At 40.1% G+C, this 19,095-nt stretch overlaps 2 protein-coding genes across 2 annotated transcripts in view; one reads left to right on the top strand and one right to left on the bottom strand.

The window, feature by feature from the left end:
* The first annotated feature begins 2,501 nt into the window (after window positions 1-2,501).
* Window positions 2,502-19,095, top strand: part of LOC125765198 (neurexin-1) — a 96,277-nt gene continuing 79,683 nt past the window's right edge. The window contains exons 1-3 of the mRNA XM_049430115.1: window positions 2,502-3,029; window positions 5,180-6,600; window positions 12,654-12,787. Coding sequence (XP_049286072.1) covers window positions 5,659-6,600; window positions 12,654-12,787 — 1,076 coding nt within the window. The 5' untranslated portion in view covers window positions 2,502-3,029; window positions 5,180-5,658. The remainder of the gene's footprint in view (window positions 3,030-5,179; window positions 6,601-12,653; window positions 12,788-19,095) is intronic.
* Window positions 15,106-16,701, bottom strand: LOC125765133 (uncharacterized). The gene is made up of 2 exons (XM_049430026.1): window positions 15,955-16,701; window positions 15,106-15,885 (listed from the first exon to the last, which is right to left on the bottom strand). Exons 1-2 carry the CDS (start codon window positions 16,421-16,423, stop codon window positions 15,611-15,613), a joined length of 744 nt encoding a protein of 247 aa, XP_049285983.1. The 5' UTR covers window positions 16,424-16,701; the 3' UTR covers window positions 15,106-15,610.

The raw sequence follows: 19,095 nt of genomic DNA, 5'->3' as shown, positions 1-19,095 counted from the left end.
GAAGCTTAGAAGGATTTTTCATTCTACAAGCAAAAAAGAAGCTTTACTCCCATGTTGGTTTCGTACCGTGATTTGCTTTTTCACGTTTCTAAAGTGATCTTGGTTGAAGTGATTTATTTTACTCATTGAAAAATAATTCCCATACCACTGCTTTTGCTTTTTTCGGGGGAAGAAATGTACAGCCACGGCAAACTTTTCCAAAGTACCCTTCAGAGACGGATCGAAGCGAATCGTTTTGTGAATCCATACTTCTAGTGGCGATAGCAAGCAAAGAAAAAAAAAAGGGTAAAGTGTAGTTGCTTCGAGACGATGTCATAAGAGCATCATCCCGTGCACTGTTCCCTGCCACCGTTAAACATTTTTCGTCGGTTATTGCTTTGTGGTTGCCGGCTGGCGCAACGATTATTAGCGCTGTTGAGTTTCGCCGGCATGGTTGAGAAGCCGAACATGGAGCATGGAGCATAAAAGTCTACGACATTACTGATGAAACTTTCTATGGGTGTGCGTCTGCCTCTGTTTGCTTTCTAACGACACTCGTTGCCGACAATTCTTATCAAATGTTTGGAAGGATTGCAATGTGCTGTAGGAAGGAAGGAAGAAATTTGATTGCATATGCTGTGAAAGCAGTAATATCCAAATGCAATTACGTACGATTAAATAGATGATTTCAAAGTGTACAATTCCATCCACTAGCAAATGGATGACGCGCGTTTCAAAGGGAAGCTTTTTTGTTTTGTTTGAGAGTAAAAATAAATAACCCAATACTACAAAACAGCGTACGAAACGAATGGATGAGCTTTTACGAGCGTTGCTTGATTCATCAAAATCCACAGTAACAGTAACAATGCAGTAAGGGTGAAGTGCGCTTGCGAATGACGAAGTGCACTAGTGCACGAGCTTTTACAAATGCATTAACTGAGCTTTACACGCCAAAAACCCCGTTCCGAATCGATATCGGGGGGGTTGTAGGCCGAAATTGCAGTACTCCGTGTCCGCGTCACCCAGTGGAGGGAGAGAGAGAGCGAGAGAGCGTGATAGCAAGCGCACGTATGGGAATCGTACGCCATCCCAGACACGTGGGTGTATTTGTATGCTTCTTTGTCAGCTGCGAAACGATTATTACTACGTGCTGTGGCTACGTGCTCCGTAAAGGGGAAAAACTGTCCACTTGAAGCCATTCGGGAAATGTTCGTTGATAACAGCATTGGTGCTGTTGGTTGTGATGGTGGCTTTTGCACATGCGTCTTGGAAAGCTTTCCACTATGTTTTGAGTGAAGCAAAGTAAAGTTCTCGTTTTGACGCTCTCCAAACGAGCCTGATGGTTCTGAGTGTTTCACAAATGTCACTTGCATGGTATGAAGCCAAACACAAGGTGATTAGTAATTTTTTGAATACAAATTGCATGTCTTAGGGGTAGTTGAGCAATACAATTATGAAATTATTTATTTATTTATTTCTAGCCCACAGTAAGCTCAACCAGCCCCGATTCCAATTCATTGCCACATAGTCCATGAAGCATGTCAAGTGCCAAAATTTCCATTTCAATAGTAAATTTTTTGGCGAAATAAATACGATTTTAGAAGATAAAAGTTCTTTCTTTATTTCTTATTTTTTTACACAAATATTTAAAATACAATGAATTTCCTATGCCGTCAGGGGCGGCCTGGACGTGTATATGATAAGCGGCGCCGGTTCCACACGACACGACCGGCGATCAAATCCCATCCGGAACGTCCCCCGTAGCTAGGATTGACTCTCCGGCTACGTGGTAAAAAGAAGTCTAGTAAGCCAGAAATGGCCAGGACGACCTTTAAGGTCGTTAAGTCAAGTAGAAAAAATAAATTAAATTAATCTTAATCATCAATTGAAATTCAAACGTATTTTAGTGTCAATCAAATGTTATAAGTATAATAATGTAAATCTTAAAATTAAAAAGAAAAATTGTATAATAATTATTTATCAGGAACTCGAAACTCTCAAATTAATCTTCTCTGAATGTGCAAAGTTCGTCCATAACTTAAGAGGTAGCTTTTTTACGAAATTCAGTGGATTTTCAGAAGGTTTTTATACGGAATTCAGTGTCTAAAACAGGTGGAAAAACATCAAAAGCTAATTGAGAAAGTAAATTTGCACTTCTAAGCAACTAAAAGACCACAAACTTCACAATAACAGGTTCATGGTTCATTTAAAAAAACCTTTGCCCCAACGAAAACACGTTCCCTTTGAATTCTGTGTCGAAACACAGCCTTGACTCAACAAGCCAAAGCAGCCAAAGTCACAAACAGCAACGTTAACCACCTTCACTTGCATTGGCATTGGCGCGACTATCAACCTATTCGTCGGTTCAATTAATTTCGCTGTCAATAACCGTATTCAAAGTCAGCGTTTTTTTTTTGTTTGCTTCTTCTCACACCAAAGTGTGGGTTGCATACAGTTCCACTCCCACGCCGGTGAATCAACCCGTCGAGCTACACATTAGCGCGGTTTGGGAAAAAAGCTCATCCTCATCCGCTGGAATAGCTTTGCACGCGAAAAAGCATTCCAATTCCTAGTCCAGTGAGTGACTCGCCAAAAAAAAAACTCGTCCCCCGTTTGATGATGGCGAACGAAAACATTCCCCAATCATTTTGCGTGGAAGTTGGTTTGTTGCTCTCGCAGGAAAAATTTACGGACAAAAACAAACGCGAAAATATTGTGCCTCTCTCTCTCTTTACTACAAGACGAGCTTGTTGGTATTGGTATGTTGTCATGGAGGAGAATAAAGTTGCGATGAGTGCTTCGTTTAGTGATGAGATGAGTGACGATATGATCGTACGGTGGAGCACTTTTGTGTTGTACGCAATGATGAGTCGAGTGCAGTTGAGCTTTGTAACCCGACGTAGGACGACCGCGAACAACCATGCACGCTGCTGGCTGAGCCGTTCCGTGCCAGTGTTAAACCCTCCATTGGATGGGCAGTGAAGTAGGATTTTCCCAACAAATCTCAACAAAGTGTGTTCGTGGTGTGTGCTGTTGATATGTAATCGATTGTAAGTGAACCAATAAGGAAAATAAGCCTCAGGTTGTGAAGTGTGATTCGAAGTGTCTTTGGGCCCTTTTCCACTGTGCTGTGAATATTCCAATCCTCCCTTCAAAGAGCAGTAAGAAGGAAGAGTTGTAATGTAAAAATATTCTAATTAATGATTCCCCCACAAACACACGTAATGGTTAAAAGTTAAATTGTTTGTTCTACTGATTGGTGTCCGAATGTAGCAGCACTGACCAGCGAATGAAGAAAACTCTTCTGGGAAATGCTGAACCGATACGGGACGGAAGAAACCCTTTCCCACGGAGTGAGCCGTATTATTGCACGAGAGTGAGAATGAGAAGGAATTCAATTGTGCATGTTGAGTGAAGAGTGCCGGGGAGTGGTGGGATGATTGGGAAAGAAAATTCAACTGTGAAATTTTCTTTTCATTCCACAAGGAATAAGAAATGGGAACGAACGGTACAAAGTGGATGAGCAAATGGTTGCCAAGCGAGATGGAGACAGTCCCTACAATACGTAATGCGAAAAAGTGAACAAAAGAGCGAGAGAGAGAGAGAGAAAGAGGACGAGAAAAAAAATGGGAAGAAATCGAGAAAAGAGAGTGGACTCTAGAATGAACATTCCCAAGGACTATAGGACATTGCTCACAGGGAAAAACGTTGGTGAGATTCTTTTCTTCGTGCTACTATGATGTGTACACATACACACACATACATGGGGGCGCCTGTAACCTAGTCAAGGATTTTTCGTATCGATTTCTGTACTAGGAAAACTCCTGTCCGCAGCCACAGGCATTCTGCTTCAACCGCACAGTTGACGTAGAATTGTGACTCCACTTTGACGAGTGTGTGTGTGTATGTGTGTGTGAGCAGAACAGAACTCAGGTGCTCCGTCTCACGGTGTGTATAGTGTTACAGCACAGTATACAGCGTATTGCGCTAGTGTGTGTGTATAGAATAAACACATGTTTCGAACGTTTTTCCCATTGGAAAGTAGAAGCCTCAAACTTCTAGCTTTTGTCGATGAACGCACACGCGTCTGTGTGTGTGTGTGTGTGTTTTGATGGACAAATTTTGGAGAACCTTTTTGGTGTGAAAAACCACACTCACACATGCATGCAGCTACGCAAACGAATATAATTTTGTGATACGAGAAAAACTCATGGGAAAACCTTTTGCTTGCATTTTGCTCGTAGAGAAAACGGTACGTTCTCGTGTATTGGGGACGGTTATTTAATGTGTGGAAGCTTCTTTACGTTGCTTTAGATTGATTTACAATCGTGCAGGTGTGTTCGTGTGTGTTTGTATGGATGCCTTTTATATCCATGCTATTGTGAATTCGTTGTTCTGTGCGGCACGTAGTGCGCGGGTACGAAGTGTGTTAATACTTGTTAACACAAGTGTGTTAATATTTTCCCAATGCAATTCCAGGCCACGGTTAAGGACTCTTTTGTTAACAGGCAACATCAGGCAGCATGGGAAAGAAATCAAAACGACGTGAATCGGGCAACAGTACGTGTAGGTGTATTTGAATTGGATCAGAATATTTTGTCGCCATCCGTTTACACCTGGTTTGCGCTTTTTTTTGTGTGTGTGTTCGCTTTCGCTACTGCTATTAGCAAATGTGAAGCACTTACGATTGGTGAATAGAGTGACGAATATAATGTGCGCTTCGTTATTTGTTCTATTGTGCGGTATTCAGTATAGTTGAAAGAAATCACTCTCAATTAGGAAGGTGTAATTTGTAATGGAGGCGCATGGTACTTTGTAGCAATGGCAATTTGGTGTTAAAACGGCGTGCGATATGATTTTGTTATACAGCTTTAATTTATTGGAAGGTGTCGACAAAATGGTTTATCTCAATATAAAACAGTGAAAATCATCAAAATGAATATATTATTGAACTATTGATAAGAGGTTTAATAATAAAACATTACAACATTTGACATCTAAGACTAGAAGTACAAAGAAAAATGCAACGTGATTATAAGCTTGTGCTAAAATTTACAATTGAAATATACAGAAGGGAAAATTTTTGTACTTTTTAGCAAATTATAACATTAAAATACACCAAACATTCAGCCAATTGTACGAAAGTGTTTTCCTAACCTTCTAAAAGTGTGTTGTTGGTGTCCGCTCGTTTCTTTTCCAGGAGATGTATGAAAAATTGATCAAAGCAAGCAGCGTCGCTTGCATACCAAAAAAAATATCCATGTTGCGAAGTGCTGGAGAATTGTGAAATCGGAAAAAAAGACACCCTCAAAAAAAATAGAAACCACGCAAAGAAACAGTGTGCAAGTGTGTGTTTGTGTACGTGTGTGTGTTTTGTGTTTGAATGTGTGTGTGTGTGCGTACGTTCTTAGTGAGCAAAAAGTGAGTAAAAGGCAGCAAGAATTTGTGAGTATGAGCGGTACAACAAAACCATCCCGTGTAGAATAAAAGCAACCTCAACACAACAAAAAGCCGAAGCGAAAGTGTGCGGGAGCGTGTGTTGTTTTTTTTTTGTTGGTTTTACACGTTAATGTGGTGTGAGTGTTTTGGTAAGAGAAAGAGCACCATTATTATTGCCGTGGGAGACGCGGAGCGTAATCCGAAGAAAAAGCAGCAGTTCGGTGCGTGAGTGAAGACAAGATGGCGTCGGTGCGTGAGGAGGAACATAGTATTCGGGTGATGGCACGGGAGCGGGACCGTGGTGGAGGTGGACCCCAGACTAGCGAGCAGGCAGAATGTGTATCCATTATGGAAAGTGCGACACTACATTCGGGCGAGCGGAATGTGATTAGATTATCAGCGCGAAGAAAATGCAAGAGAAAACTGCGCGAACCAGCATCGTGTGCGATGGCAGTGGATGGTGCTGCCGGGTGCGTACCAGCGGAAGTAGCCCTTCCGCACCGGCAGTATCTCTGTCAAAGTCACAGTAATTCCATTAAAAGCCCTAATCACGCGGACAACAATGTATGTACCGTGCCGGGGAAGGGCGCCAATGTTGTACGGCCACAGCGCAACAGCTCTCTCAAGCAACCCCGCAACGGTGCGTTATCGAATGGGGACAATAATAGCAACTACCATTGCCAGCAGTCTGCGGGAACGAGGACAACAACTATGGGGACGACGCCAACGTTCGTCTCGCCGAGCAATGCACATCAATCGTTTGGCCTCGCTTCAGCATCCACACTATCACCGCCATCATCATCATCGCCATCTTTACCGTTCAGCCTGCCAAAGATTCTGAGCAATGCCATGGTAACGGTTCGGCTGCCCAGATTGTTACTTCTAGGCCTACTGCTGTCCGTGCTCGGGCATGGTTGCTCCGGCTTCGTACTGGACGGTTCACAGAATAGTTTTGCACAATTCCGCAAATGGTACACCGGGCTCAATGGGTCGCTGGAGCTCGAGTTCAAGACGGAGCAACCGAACGGACTCGTGCTGTACACCGACGATGGCGGTACGTTCGATTTCTTCGAGCTGAAGCTGGTCGAAGGTGCCCTACGATTGCGCTACAATCTTGGTGGCGGCGCACAAATCATTACCGTCGGTAGGGATCTACACGATGGCCACTGGCATAAGGTTCAGGTAAGTGAAGGAAATTTGATCTTGGAGGGAAATGCCTATTTCATTAGTATAGAATTCCTTCATTAGTAATCGTCTTAATTTCACTCTGGTTGTCGATAAAGGTTTCGTTCGGGAAAGAGAACATTGGTGAAAAGTCCCATCAAACCTTGAGATGGTAACTCTTAAATTACGTTTTCCAGTTATTGAAATCAAAACGGTATCTCATTAATTATTCTAGCATGCTTTAGAATTACCCATATTTTAAACCTTTTCATTGGTGATTACCAAATAAATAATTCCGAAGAATTAATGTGATGGGAAGGAACCATACCAATCAAAATGGCTTCTAGTGTTAATTAAGTTGAATATGAAATAAGTAAAATTAATTTGAAATTTAAAAGAATTCAGAACAAATGTGTTTTTTCCCCAGAATTTGTTTGAAGAAATGGTGAAATTCATTAATGATCCATTAGATGATTGCATTTACATACCTACATGCTTTCAACAAAACACACATATTTGTATTTTCTTTGCAATTTTTTTTCATGCATGTTTTTCCCCCAAAATGAATTCGCTTGAAGCAACTTTGTTATCGCATATGAAACGTTCACATGAAAGCGAGACTGATTATTGATGATGAGATTCTAGAGTAAATCTAACTTGCGTATCAACAAGCAGCAGCCAGCAAACATGATAAGAAATTTCATCACCATTGGTAACGCAAGCTCCATCCGATTGTCAAACGGTACTTACGCAACAGCTTCCCAGTCCCCGTTTGCTTCCATTTGGGACTTTTTTTTATTGCGAAATTCGACAACAATGTTTATGCTCCAGTGATGCATATTTAGCGATATACAGGCACCGACTCCATTTCCGATTAACCAAACACACGGTTCCGTTTCTTATTAATCCGCAACAAGACACCGTACAAGACGTTTGGGTTTAACATAGCCGTTTTCTCAAATGTTGCCTCCTTTCCCGCCGGAAGTCGTTTTTAAACGCTTTATGTTAATTCGGGTGATCATTGTCGACGAAAGTGAGCTTACGCCGTACACCGACGCAGTGAAGCGTGCGCGCGCGTTCGTTGAGTGATGGACGCGATGTTGAAAGGCCCACAATGCTGCATGCTACCGACGGCTGCAGGGAGTATGGGTTTTGTGGAGAAGAGTGGGTACACCATGCTTTGTACAGACGTCACTGTAACGAGAGTACCATTATGTTGCTTCCCACGTATCCTGCCAAGCGATGAGTGAGCGTAGAACGGTTTGCTTTTCCAACAAAAAAAAACCTGTACAGAATGTGTATACATCGTGCTTGTATTCGTCGAGCGCTTTCTTTCCTCAAACATTCGGTCAGAAAGAAAATGCCAAAAAAAGTAACGTAGCGCAGGGAAATCAATTTACATTTTACATGTGCATGCTTTTAATTTCACACTCTACGTTTTTTTATTACAAACAAACGTTAACATGGATGTGTGTGTGTGTTTATGTGTGTAAGGGGGGGAAAATGTTCTTTTTTCCCTCCATTTAATAAAAGAAGTACGTTGCTGCTGTACGTGAGCAAAACTCATGGTTATCAGCGAGCGTTGAATTGGATATGAATATGGGTATATGAGTGAAGTACTTCATCATGACATGGTGGACGTTACATATTAACTGTTATTTCTGATTGAAGCAGGGTTATTTTTGGTATTCTGATGATGCAGATGATGAGGACTGAATTACGTATGAGGTAATTTAAAATAAAATCATTTGATTCGAAAAGCGATGGACGATGGACGAATAAATGAAATGTATTTCTGTGGAAAATGCGAGCTCTTGTTGAGTATCATATTTTATCTAATTCTTATTGGGTATAGCCAGAGCTCCAAGTCTCAATAACTGATGAAGTCTTAATAACTTGGTACTTCCCAGAGTGTAACACTGTTTCAGATCTGGCCAGTTCTACTGGATCTCAATATCTGAGATCTGAGGGTACGGTGTTTCAAAAGAGGAGTATCTAATATATCTATCAATGTCGACAACTACCAAAAATTACCTATCTTATTCCAGATACTTCAAGATATCCCACATCCCGAAAGCACATCTCAAGTAAACCTCAGGCGTACAAGCTTGTCTCAAATCTGTGATATCTCTTTCATTATTCTTTATATTAGTCATTCTTTTCCATAACAAAGAACCTTTGACAGTTTGAACACAGAGTCGGCGAAAAAGCCAGAACTAACACTTGAGATGCGCATAAAGAATAGACAAGAGTCATTGAAATAGCCAAACCAAGACGTCCGACGATATAATTCCACGAAGTACAAGGATCTGTAATTAATGTACATCAATTCCTCAAATCAAAGTAAATCCGATTCTATTAGATCAATATCTAAAAACTAGCGTTTTGCTCGTATCGTTAAAAAGCTGTACAGTGATCTGTGATAGAGCGATAAATCTTCAAACCAAGCACGAAACATTTGGTACAAATTTGTCGAAACACAGAAAAACAACAAGAAAAAACCTCCAATTTATACAGTGGATAAATTCTATCTAAAGTTCGGATGACAATACGCGAGTTTTGCCATCCGACCCATGATAATGAATTCGAGCGAATGAACATCAATAACTTCCAATCACTTTTTATACCATCGCGAAGCGCGCAGCGCACTAGAATATGCAAAATGGTGCCACAAAAAGAGCGCCGCGCAAATACTCGTTTCGGAGAATTAATCCCTAATCCAATTGGCAAACAGCAAGCATCTTTCGAAAGTTTACGCCCGCTTTGCCACTCCAAATGGTGCTGGTAATGGCGGAGCGAATTCCATCAACAAAGATGCAAATCCCCGACACGCTTGATCGGAGCCGTAGTACTTGGTGGGTTTTGCTAACATGGCCTGCAAAAACACTGGTGAACTGAGACTTTGAAGCCGTTCCCCCGTTCCCTGGGTTACCAAGCTTTGTTTTTTTTTGTCTATTTTGAGCTAACAAGCGGCTAAAGGCTATTTCGGGTTTCTGCTAACGAGTCATTGGAACGAAAGTCACTGCTTGGGACCGTGAAAACGACTGGCCACTCGCTGGGAACACGATGGACAATCTTTACCAGCAGCGTGCTTTAACGATCACATTACTGTGTTTGCGGGAGATTTTCACTGCTGGGGATGAAAGTTGAAAGGTAAAGAGCGTAAAGCGGTCGGTACCATTTAACTGTCGATACGTGAAAAACGATTTCTGTGCTTGAGAAACATGACAAACATTGTGTTTTTGGGCGTACTAATACGCAGCAGTAATCTTAATAACGCCCGTTATGTTTTTGGGGCTTGGAAACACAAAAACCGAATGCAAGCAAATAGTCATTCTTACAGTAAACGAGTAATCAGTATTAGGGTAGGCCTTACAAGCGAAAGGAAACGATTAAATATTGGGGGAAAAAATGGGTGAAAAAAAAGGAAAGTTAACTGGCTTTTTTTACGGAAAGCTATCCGACCAAGGCAAGATCAAAGCATTTTCATTTGCTTCCTGTTTTTGACAATCATGCGACAAGTTTCGGGGGGAAAGCTTTGCCGCCATTCGTTTTCGTGTGTCGATCCATTCAATGTTTTAACGAGATTGTGCGCAAAAGGACGATTCGGTAGATCTTGTTAACCATTGATGGTGAATGCAATTTATAGCTTGTGGAGAAGGCATTGCTTCTGTTGGTTTTTTTTCCTCTTGTTGAGTAGAGTTGTGGATAGGATAAAAAATATCTTCGTTGTTTTCTGAAATTTTTGCAGTGTTTGCGAAGGGTTTGATTATATTTTTTCTAATTAAAAATAATATTAAAAATATTTGTCTTTCGAATTTTGTAGATAATATTTAAGATTTTCCTTTCAATAAAATTTCTAGCGAAAATAAATATCTAAAAATACTTCATTTTTATAAGCATTCTATTAAGTTAGCCATACTGTTGCTCGGGCATTAATGTAGCTACACAGGAAGGGAATGTAGGATATCTTCCATTAATTGGTCAGTTACTGCCCCGCACAGCAATAGCCGCTTCACAGAGTGGCAGAAAGCTCATGAACGGAAAACGAAAATGTTTCCTCTAACAAAATCGAAAACATCCGCCCAAGACATGGGCACTATTGACCAACAAAAAAACCAACCCATCCCAACATCTAGCCCGTTTTTGTGTGTGCGCCACACGGTGAACGGAAGTAAGGGAAATAAAGGTTAAGCCAACGCACGCCACCACTCGACCGGAAACAGACTCACCGAGCATTCGGATTTACGGCCAATGGCGCGGGGGTGTGGGTGAGCCGATGGAAAGGGGGACGCCATATCTGGGCATATGTCGCAGGCCGTACCGTCGTATTCCGTAGACAGCGTCTAGTCCGTTCGCTTGGACGTCAAGGATTTGTTGTTTTGCTGCTGTTTCCTTCCAATTTCGGTTGTTTCGGCGAGTCCAAAAACAGCTTCGTGACCGGTATCAGTGTGACACCTTGTTCGGTCGGCACGGAATAGGGTGCGAAAAATTGGTTCACACACATCGGTTCCTGACCGATGGTGGTGGAGCAGGGTGCGCTTGGTCGCGTTTCACTTCACATAGTTTCTGTTGCGGAATGGCAAAATGGACGAAAGCGCTGCTAGCGATGACGGGGCGTGAGCCAATTTAGTTGTAATGCCCCGGCCTGGATCAATAGCCTAAAGACGAAATGAAGGAGCGACCGTTTCTTTTGTGTGGGTACGTCCATTTTAGGGTGGGATTGTCTTTTAACGCATGGTAATGAAGGCACCTTTCGGGGACGTTGTGCAACTAACACCACAGTTCATTATCCCACTTTTCCCATGTTTTCCGAGATGAGATGACACTATTTTACTTTCTAGCTTTCTTTTTATAAACCAAAACGAATAAACATCATCAACAGATAGTGAAAAATGTTGCGTATTTAGGACAACTTCAACAACACAATGGAACAATCTTGTTCCAGTGTTATGAGTAATGATTCGAATCCACATCGGCCTCGTAGCCATATTGCGTGCTATCTATAGTTTCGTGGTGCTTTGTATTCATTCCAGCATTCGGCAATTGAATAATGCAGTAAATACGTTCGGTGTTGGAATTATACCTTCCGGCATCATTTCCTACGCTCGTCCGATTCTGGAGTATTCGTATCGTCGTTCCGAAAAATGACCGTAACTGTCGACGATTGACGACGGTTTAACAGCTACCGCACATGCACGTTCGCGCTAGAGTCTGTCGGAGGCGGATCCCGATTTTCGTACTCATTGGAGTTTATTACGGCCAAGAAGACGTAAACAATGCCCTTGGCTTATATTGTATATTGGGCTCGCGTCAGGGGTTTTGGGACGGGTCCAAGCACAATATGGTCTTTACAGAAACGCGAGTCGAAAACGGATATATTACGGGATGGTTTTTATTTCGATGAAGCTCCTGGGATGATCCTCGTGTGATAAAGTAAGGTTGTAATACAAAAGTATATTGAGAATGACTGGTATTTTGAACAAACGGTTTAAGGTTTTTGTTAAACATGTAACAGGTATTAGATTTATTGGAGTTATTTTCGATTATTGGAAAATGTGTTGATGCTGATAAGTTCCACCTTATTCTTCAACGCAGGATTGATAAAGACGAAATCAGTTTTGGGATTTCTGGAATTGAATTAAAAAATGAATAAAATTGATCAGAAAATCATATCGAACATGCACTCCAGACTCCGATTTTTGTAAGATAAATGTCAAAGTTTACAATATGTCGACTAAGTCGACTAATGTCTAGAAAGCAGTTGATAGTATCTAGTTACACTAGCGTCTACTAAACAAATGCTTTTCCATTATTTTTCAACTATTCTGTTTACTAACTTAAACGCATTCTGCAATAAGTAAAACTAAAGTAATTAATTTTACATTTTTACTTTGATTTTTGATTATCTCCGGTTCAAGGATTTCTAACAGGAACGCTTTGGAAACAAGCTTTGAATTGCATACATCCAATACAGTGCCGATCAAAGTTTATCTTATCTCATTTATTTTAATTAAAAATTCACAATGAACAAATTTCTTATTCCCCGTTTTTTTCCGTTCCATTTAAAGGTAATGCGCAACGACGAACATACAACCCTGACCGTCGACGGTGTATCGCAGAGTCGCAGCTCCCGAGGGAAGGAGTTTCTGTTCGGCAAGTTTGCCACCAACTCGGACGTCTTTGTCGGTGGTATGCCAAACTGGTAAGTAATACGAATGTTTCGCTACTATTTCTTGATACATTTTGCGTACCTACTTGAAAGCAAACGAACCGGATGGACCAGGCCGTCATGCTGTATGGACGGTGTGTTGGTTTTCAATGTTTTATAAAGGCGAGTAAAATTAAGCTACTTCGCGTTCGGTTACTTCAAAGTTGCCTCACACAAAAACGCACAAGTGTTTCCCGCACGATGCAGAGTGCAGGCACGTTTACAGCGAACTAAAATTCTCTCGATGCGAGTCCCGGACAAGTTTCGATTAGTGCTCGTGTTCCGTAACATTCCTGGCTCGTTTGATGAAGTGCCTCCACCTCTTTTACCGCGCTCGGTGGTAAAAGGGGAAAAGTTTTTCCATTTAGTAGCAGAAATGTTACCCCTCCTTGCCTCAAACCGTTCCACACACCACCGGATGCACCACCGGTTGGCGAGAGGTCAGCGGTTGCTTTACGAAATGAACTAACTTTGGATGCCGTTTCGAGCGGTCGATGAGTGTTAGATTTTTGCAAAAATTAAAACATTTCACCACCCGACCGCAATGCTTCCAGCGGCGAATGGAATGCTTGGGAAATGGCAATGTAGATATAAAAAAAAAAACAAAACTAAAACGGCCACTATCTTGAGCAGCAAAAATGCCACAAATAGCAAAGCAATCGGTACGATGAAAGCGAATGAACTCGCTGCAGTGAAAGGTAGTCCGTAAGTCGGTGTATAGGCATCTTTTGCCGTACGGAATGTTTTCCACCTTTCACATTTCACTTTTAATTAGTGTCGGCGGTGCCTTACCCGTGTGGTACGAATGCATTTCGAAAAGGCTCATATGTCGTGTTCTCACTCTCGCGCTAGAAAACTAGGTCAGGCGGTTGAATGCGGAGTGTATGCCTTCAGGCGCACTGTGCACTTTACATCGTCGTTGCACACGTGGCGCAAGAATAGTACACCAGCCTAAGTGTATTGTTAGTGATCCGCACTAATGCCGGGTGTCAACACAAAACAGTGAGAAATAAAAATTCGATGCTTTGTCTATTAATTAATGATGTTTCGTGTGTTGCAAAGTGGAAACACATTTTTAAATTTATCCTAGCGACAGTTAAAATTATTTTTTACTAACTTTGATATTGGAAACTAGAAAAAAAAATATTTATTAGAAGTTCCACATTAAATTAACTATTGGCATCATGCTCGTAACATTTTCTTAAATGAATGTAACATTTCGGTTAATTCACTTCGATACTATGGATTTGTTAAATGGACTAGAAATAGAAAACATTTATCGTTAACATTGAACATTGAACAAATGGCGCTAGAATATGTATGTTAATTTTAATTTTTAAAAAACACTCTTAAAATGGATGATATTCGAAGTCTCTAATTTATGCACTCTGTTTGGTAGCGCCTTCGTAACGGATTGACGTTTGATGTTATTTTCACTGTTCTCTCTCTCTCTCTCCAACACTTGTACAAAATTGGAACAGACCCATTAGTTATTTATGAGCAACACAATAATGTACGGAGCGAAGCATAAGCCACAGATCGATTAGCGGCCATAAACCATCTGCCCGGGGTGACAGAAAGCCAGCGAAAGTGGTATGCTATCGGTGAAGGTTTGGTTTTTTTTTGTTAGCCACCACGAACGAACACCACTTTCAGTTGTTGCTCCCGTGTTGATCCACGTGGAAAGCGGATATTTTTCGTGATGACACCCGTCGTGGTCGTGTACTAATGGACAGAGAGAGAGCAACCATTCACGGTGCTTCACCGAGCGGCAGAACTGATGGGATTGAATGTTATGTTTCCACGCGATGGGTTTGGCACGAATCGTCCAAATGAACTTTCTGGTGCTGTGTGCTTTTTTTTCTTTCTTTTATTTTGATACATAATTCACAATAAATCAAAGAAAGCACTAAACGTGTCCTTCAAACGAGGTAATGTTCCCATTTTTTTTTGGTGCGCGGGTGTTGTATTTCTATCGATTTGATGTGCATTTTTCTTTCTCCAGCACGTTTATGGTTGCATAAAATTGTATGCTTCGTTGTAAATAATGTTTCTGTTTCTTTTTTTTCTGTTAGCATCGAATCGGTTAATGTGTTGCTTGGAATGTGAAACCTTTGCCGAAATGAAACTTGTTGTTTGCTTTATTATGATTTAATGTTTTCGTGAAGGAAAGTTTTGTTTAATCGAATTAACAATTTAAATTTATTTTAATTTAAATATTAAATGAAATATATTAAAACTTTCAAATCGATCTAAAAAATCCCCCACGTGATTAGGCAACCTAGTTCCTGTTTCTTTTTGTAACGAAAGATTGCGCGAGTTAACAAACACGGGGGTTGGGGTTGGATTCGGATTCCTCGGACAGAGTAACGTTGTTGTTTAAGAGCTGAACTGAGAGTGAATGTATTTCTAAATTTCGTCCTTAAATATAATAAACTATTTCTATTTCACAATATGAGGAAGCAGGATGGAAGGGTTAATGATTCGTTGTTTCGCTGCTTGCTTGATGGTGGCTTGGAGTACCTGATGTTAGACGGTTTATCAGGGAATTCCAATACGGGTCTAGGGATGCATGTATCTGAATAGCCAGGATACAGATGACCAGGTAAAGGTGCATGGCGATAGTTGGTGAATTGTTTTACAACAGTATGCTGGCTGGATGTGAAGGACATTTTAGGCTGTTGATGTCTGGATGATGTTCATGTCTTGCACCTGAACGGATGTTTATGTATCTGTAGCCTATTCTTCAGGTAGATATCATAGGAAAGGGTACATCCGGTGGAAGGGTTGTGGCGACGAGCGTTAACTTGCCCCTCCTTAAATTTGAGGCTCCGTCCGAAAAACTTCCATAATAGTTGGCGGGTGAAAGTTTTCAACGTTGGGTTCACTATCTTGGGATTTCGATGATGCAGTTCTAGGTGTTGGTTTTTCATGGATGTTTATGATTGTTCTTTTCCGCATCTTTGTAGTGAAGTATATACAGATAACGATCATCAGCATTATTGGTGTACTTACTAAGCTGGTAATAGACCATCCGGTCCAAGTGAAGCTCTTGGATTCTAATCGAATTTGGTGCATCTCGTTTCTGAGTTCTGTATGTATTGAGTGTAGATGTTCAAGACTGAGGTTAAGAACGTTGTTTTGCGACGTGACGTTTATACCGTAGATAGGAAGATTCAACGGTGATCCATGTAGTTCAGTTTTGTTGCTCGAAATCTCTTCCTCATTCAGGAATATGTTGCATGATTCGTATGATAGGAGAAACGAGCCTGTCAGGTTTCTCCTTTTTAGACCGCATGTGGTTTTAATTGTGAACTCCACTGCTGAGTTGATCAAAATGTGAGCCATGTCTAGATGAATGATTTCGATCATTGCTGGGTTCGCTATGAAGTCACATACTGCTGGTTGTCCTCGTAAAAGAGCTGGGACGCATTTACCGTTGTCTTCTTGCAACTCTTTTGAATCGTAGATATTCTTGTCGACGTTTGGTACAATGAAGAATTGGGATTGTAGGGAAAGGTAAAACTTTTTGGGAACATCGATTTTCTTATTCTTATTCGTTACACCATACAATTCAATTTTTTTGTATACATCGTTTGTTAGTTTTGGACAACTTATTATGAATAACATTTCATCCTTGTTAGTAGCTATTTTTGTACTCGTATATGATAAGGCTTCAGAGATTGTTTGAATCGGAATATTTTGTTCTTTTATGTCATTAATTAATAAGTCTATTTCATTTCTATTCAATATGCGAGGATTCGTTATACCTAATTTTGCTAGAGCAATGCTGTCTGTAACTAGACTTAATTTTTCTGATAAGTATTTGAGGTTTAGGAGAATGTTGAGAGAATAGAAATCTATTGAGGAATCTCGCGAAAGTCTAAGTGCTTCTTTGATTTGTTTCAGTGTATCGTAGGCACCTGTGAGAATATATTTATAAAGGTTTAAGTTTTATATCGCTCATATGGATCCTCTTTCCTTCTTTTGTTAAAACGGTGGTTCTATTAACCTTCTCTATTTCTATCTTTTTAAACGGTTTTGCTTGTTTGAGCCTTCTTTTTGTTTTCATGTACGCTTGAGATGTGTTAGCTATGTTTTCTGTTTTTCGATTCTTGTTATGGTACTTAGTATCTTTATCTTGCTTTATCTTCAAATTGGTTTGAACTTTTTTTAAGATTGAAGGTGTGTTGTCGGTGGGTGTTATAATTTCGATAGGAGTGAATGTAGTACAAGAATGTATAGAATTATTGTATTTGTGAACTGCCATCGTAACTAAATCTAAAACGGATTTGTAAGGATGTTCAGATTTTGTGATACGATATATTTCAAGCAAAGTTGAATGGAATCTTTCTACTACACCATTCATTTCGCTTCTTCCAGTAGCTGTTAGGTAAGGGTTGATTTTACAGATTTTAAAGAATTCTGTAATTTCCCGTGAATTAAAAGATTTTTCTCCATCTAAGACAATGCTTTCGGGAGGTTTATGTTTTAGTATTACTTCTCTCAACGCTGGTAATACATCAACAACGGCTCTGGAGTCAATTTTTACTACTTGTGCATATTTCGAAAATTTATCTACACAAGTTAAAAAGTAATGTTTTTCCAAGAAAAGTATGTCGATGTGTAATATTTGAAATGGTGTGTTTGGCAAAGGAGTTTTTTGCATTGGCGGTACTATTGGGCTTCTATCATACTTGCATTCATTACAAGTACGACAAGACCGTATGAAATATTTAATTTTGGCAGACATTTTTGGGAAATAATACTGTTTAATAATTTGTGCTTTGTTTTCTTCGCATCCTCTATGTGCTCTATCATGTTCTCTAATTATTATATCCTGCTGGTCGTTTTCATTTTCTACATCTTGTAGTAACGTTTGGGTAAAACGAATTTTCAGCATGTTTTGTCTTCCATAGTTTTGCCTGTATACTTCCTGTATTTTTCCCATTAGTGATTCACTTGTGAATAAGCCATTTAGTTTTGCAGAATTAAAATGTGTCTTTAAAACATGTAGCAAGTTTCTATCACTAGTATCCGAGATCGTTACTTGTTTTCGTTCGAAGTTTTCGAAAGGTTGCGAAGAACAAACAGTGTCGTCTCCTTCTTTTAAAATGATTTGATGCCTGAAAGCATTCAAAGGAGCTTCGGTTGATGGAATAAAGAAATTATCGCTTTCGTTTGCAGAATGTCGTGTCGCAGTCATGGAATATACCACTCGACTCAGAGCATCTGCTACTACGTTAGTTTTTCCGGGTTTATAAATAATTTCATAATCGTGTTCTTCTAAATATGATTTCCATCTCTTTAGTTTAGCGTTAGTGTTTTTTTGAGAAAGCGTAAATGTGAGTGGTTGGTGATCAGTTAAGATTTTAAACTTGGCACCATACAGATAATTTCGGAAGGTTTTTAATGCCCAAATTATCGCTAACATTTCTTTTTCCGGTACAGAATATGACTCCTCGGTTTTTGATAATGACCGGGAACCAAAGTGGATCGGTTTATCTTTACCCAGCTCTCCTTGTGAGAGTACCGCTCCAATGGCAAAGTCGGACGCGTCCGTTGTCAATATAAACGGTTGACTGTAATCGGGATATATTAAAATATCTGAAGACGATAGAAGATTCTTCATTTTGTCAAAGCATTTGACTTGTTCTGATGATAATATTATTTTTCTATTGGAGGCCGGATTTGTTTCACCTCGTAATGCAGTCGTTAATGGCTTTGCTATTTTTGCAAAATCTTTAATAAATCTCCTGTAGTAACCCATTAATCCTAAAAATGATCGCAATTCCTTTATGGTTCTTGGGGCAGGAAACATTTTTATGGCTTCTATTTTTTTCATGTTAGGTTTTATTCCATCGCATGAAACTACATGACCCAGGAATTCTATTTCTCTATGCAGAAATTCAGATTTGTCTATTTGCACTTTCAGATTAGCCGTGTCTAACGTTCTGAGCACTGTGTTAAGATTTTTAAGATGTTCTTCCATTGTTTTTCCAAAAACAATTACATCGTCCATATATATGTAACATATTTTCCCTATATGATCTCTTAGGACATCATCTATAGCTCGTTGGAAAATAGCTGGAGCGTTTTTTAATCCAAATGGCATTCTCAGGAATTCATATTTTCCGTGATTTATAGAGAATGCAGTTTTTTCAATATCTTCGGGTTTCATTTTGATTTGATGAAAACCAGAAGCAAGATCTAGAGATGAAAAATATTGTTGTCCCTTCAATTGATCTAATACGTACGTTATTTCGGGCATTGGGTACCTGTCGCTAATTGTTTTCTCGTTC

The sequence above is a fragment of the Anopheles funestus genome, chromosome 2RL (genome assembly GCF_943734845.2).
Source record: "Anopheles funestus chromosome 2RL, idAnoFuneDA-416_04, whole genome shotgun sequence".
Lineage (NCBI taxonomy): Eukaryota > Metazoa > Arthropoda > Insecta > Diptera > Culicidae > Anopheles > Anopheles funestus.
This window is presented reverse-complemented; position numbering and strand designations above follow the sequence as displayed.

Excerpts from the sequence above, each read along its gene's own strand:
- LOC125765133 (XM_049430026.1), bottom strand. The coding sequence starts at position 16,423 with ATGTTATTCATAATAAGTTGTCCAAAACTAACAAACGATGTATACAAA. Across the intron at positions 15,886-15,954 it reads GTTGAATCTTCCTATCTACG|AACTCAGAAACGAGATGCAC; the intron begins GTATAAACGTCA and ends CAATACATACAG.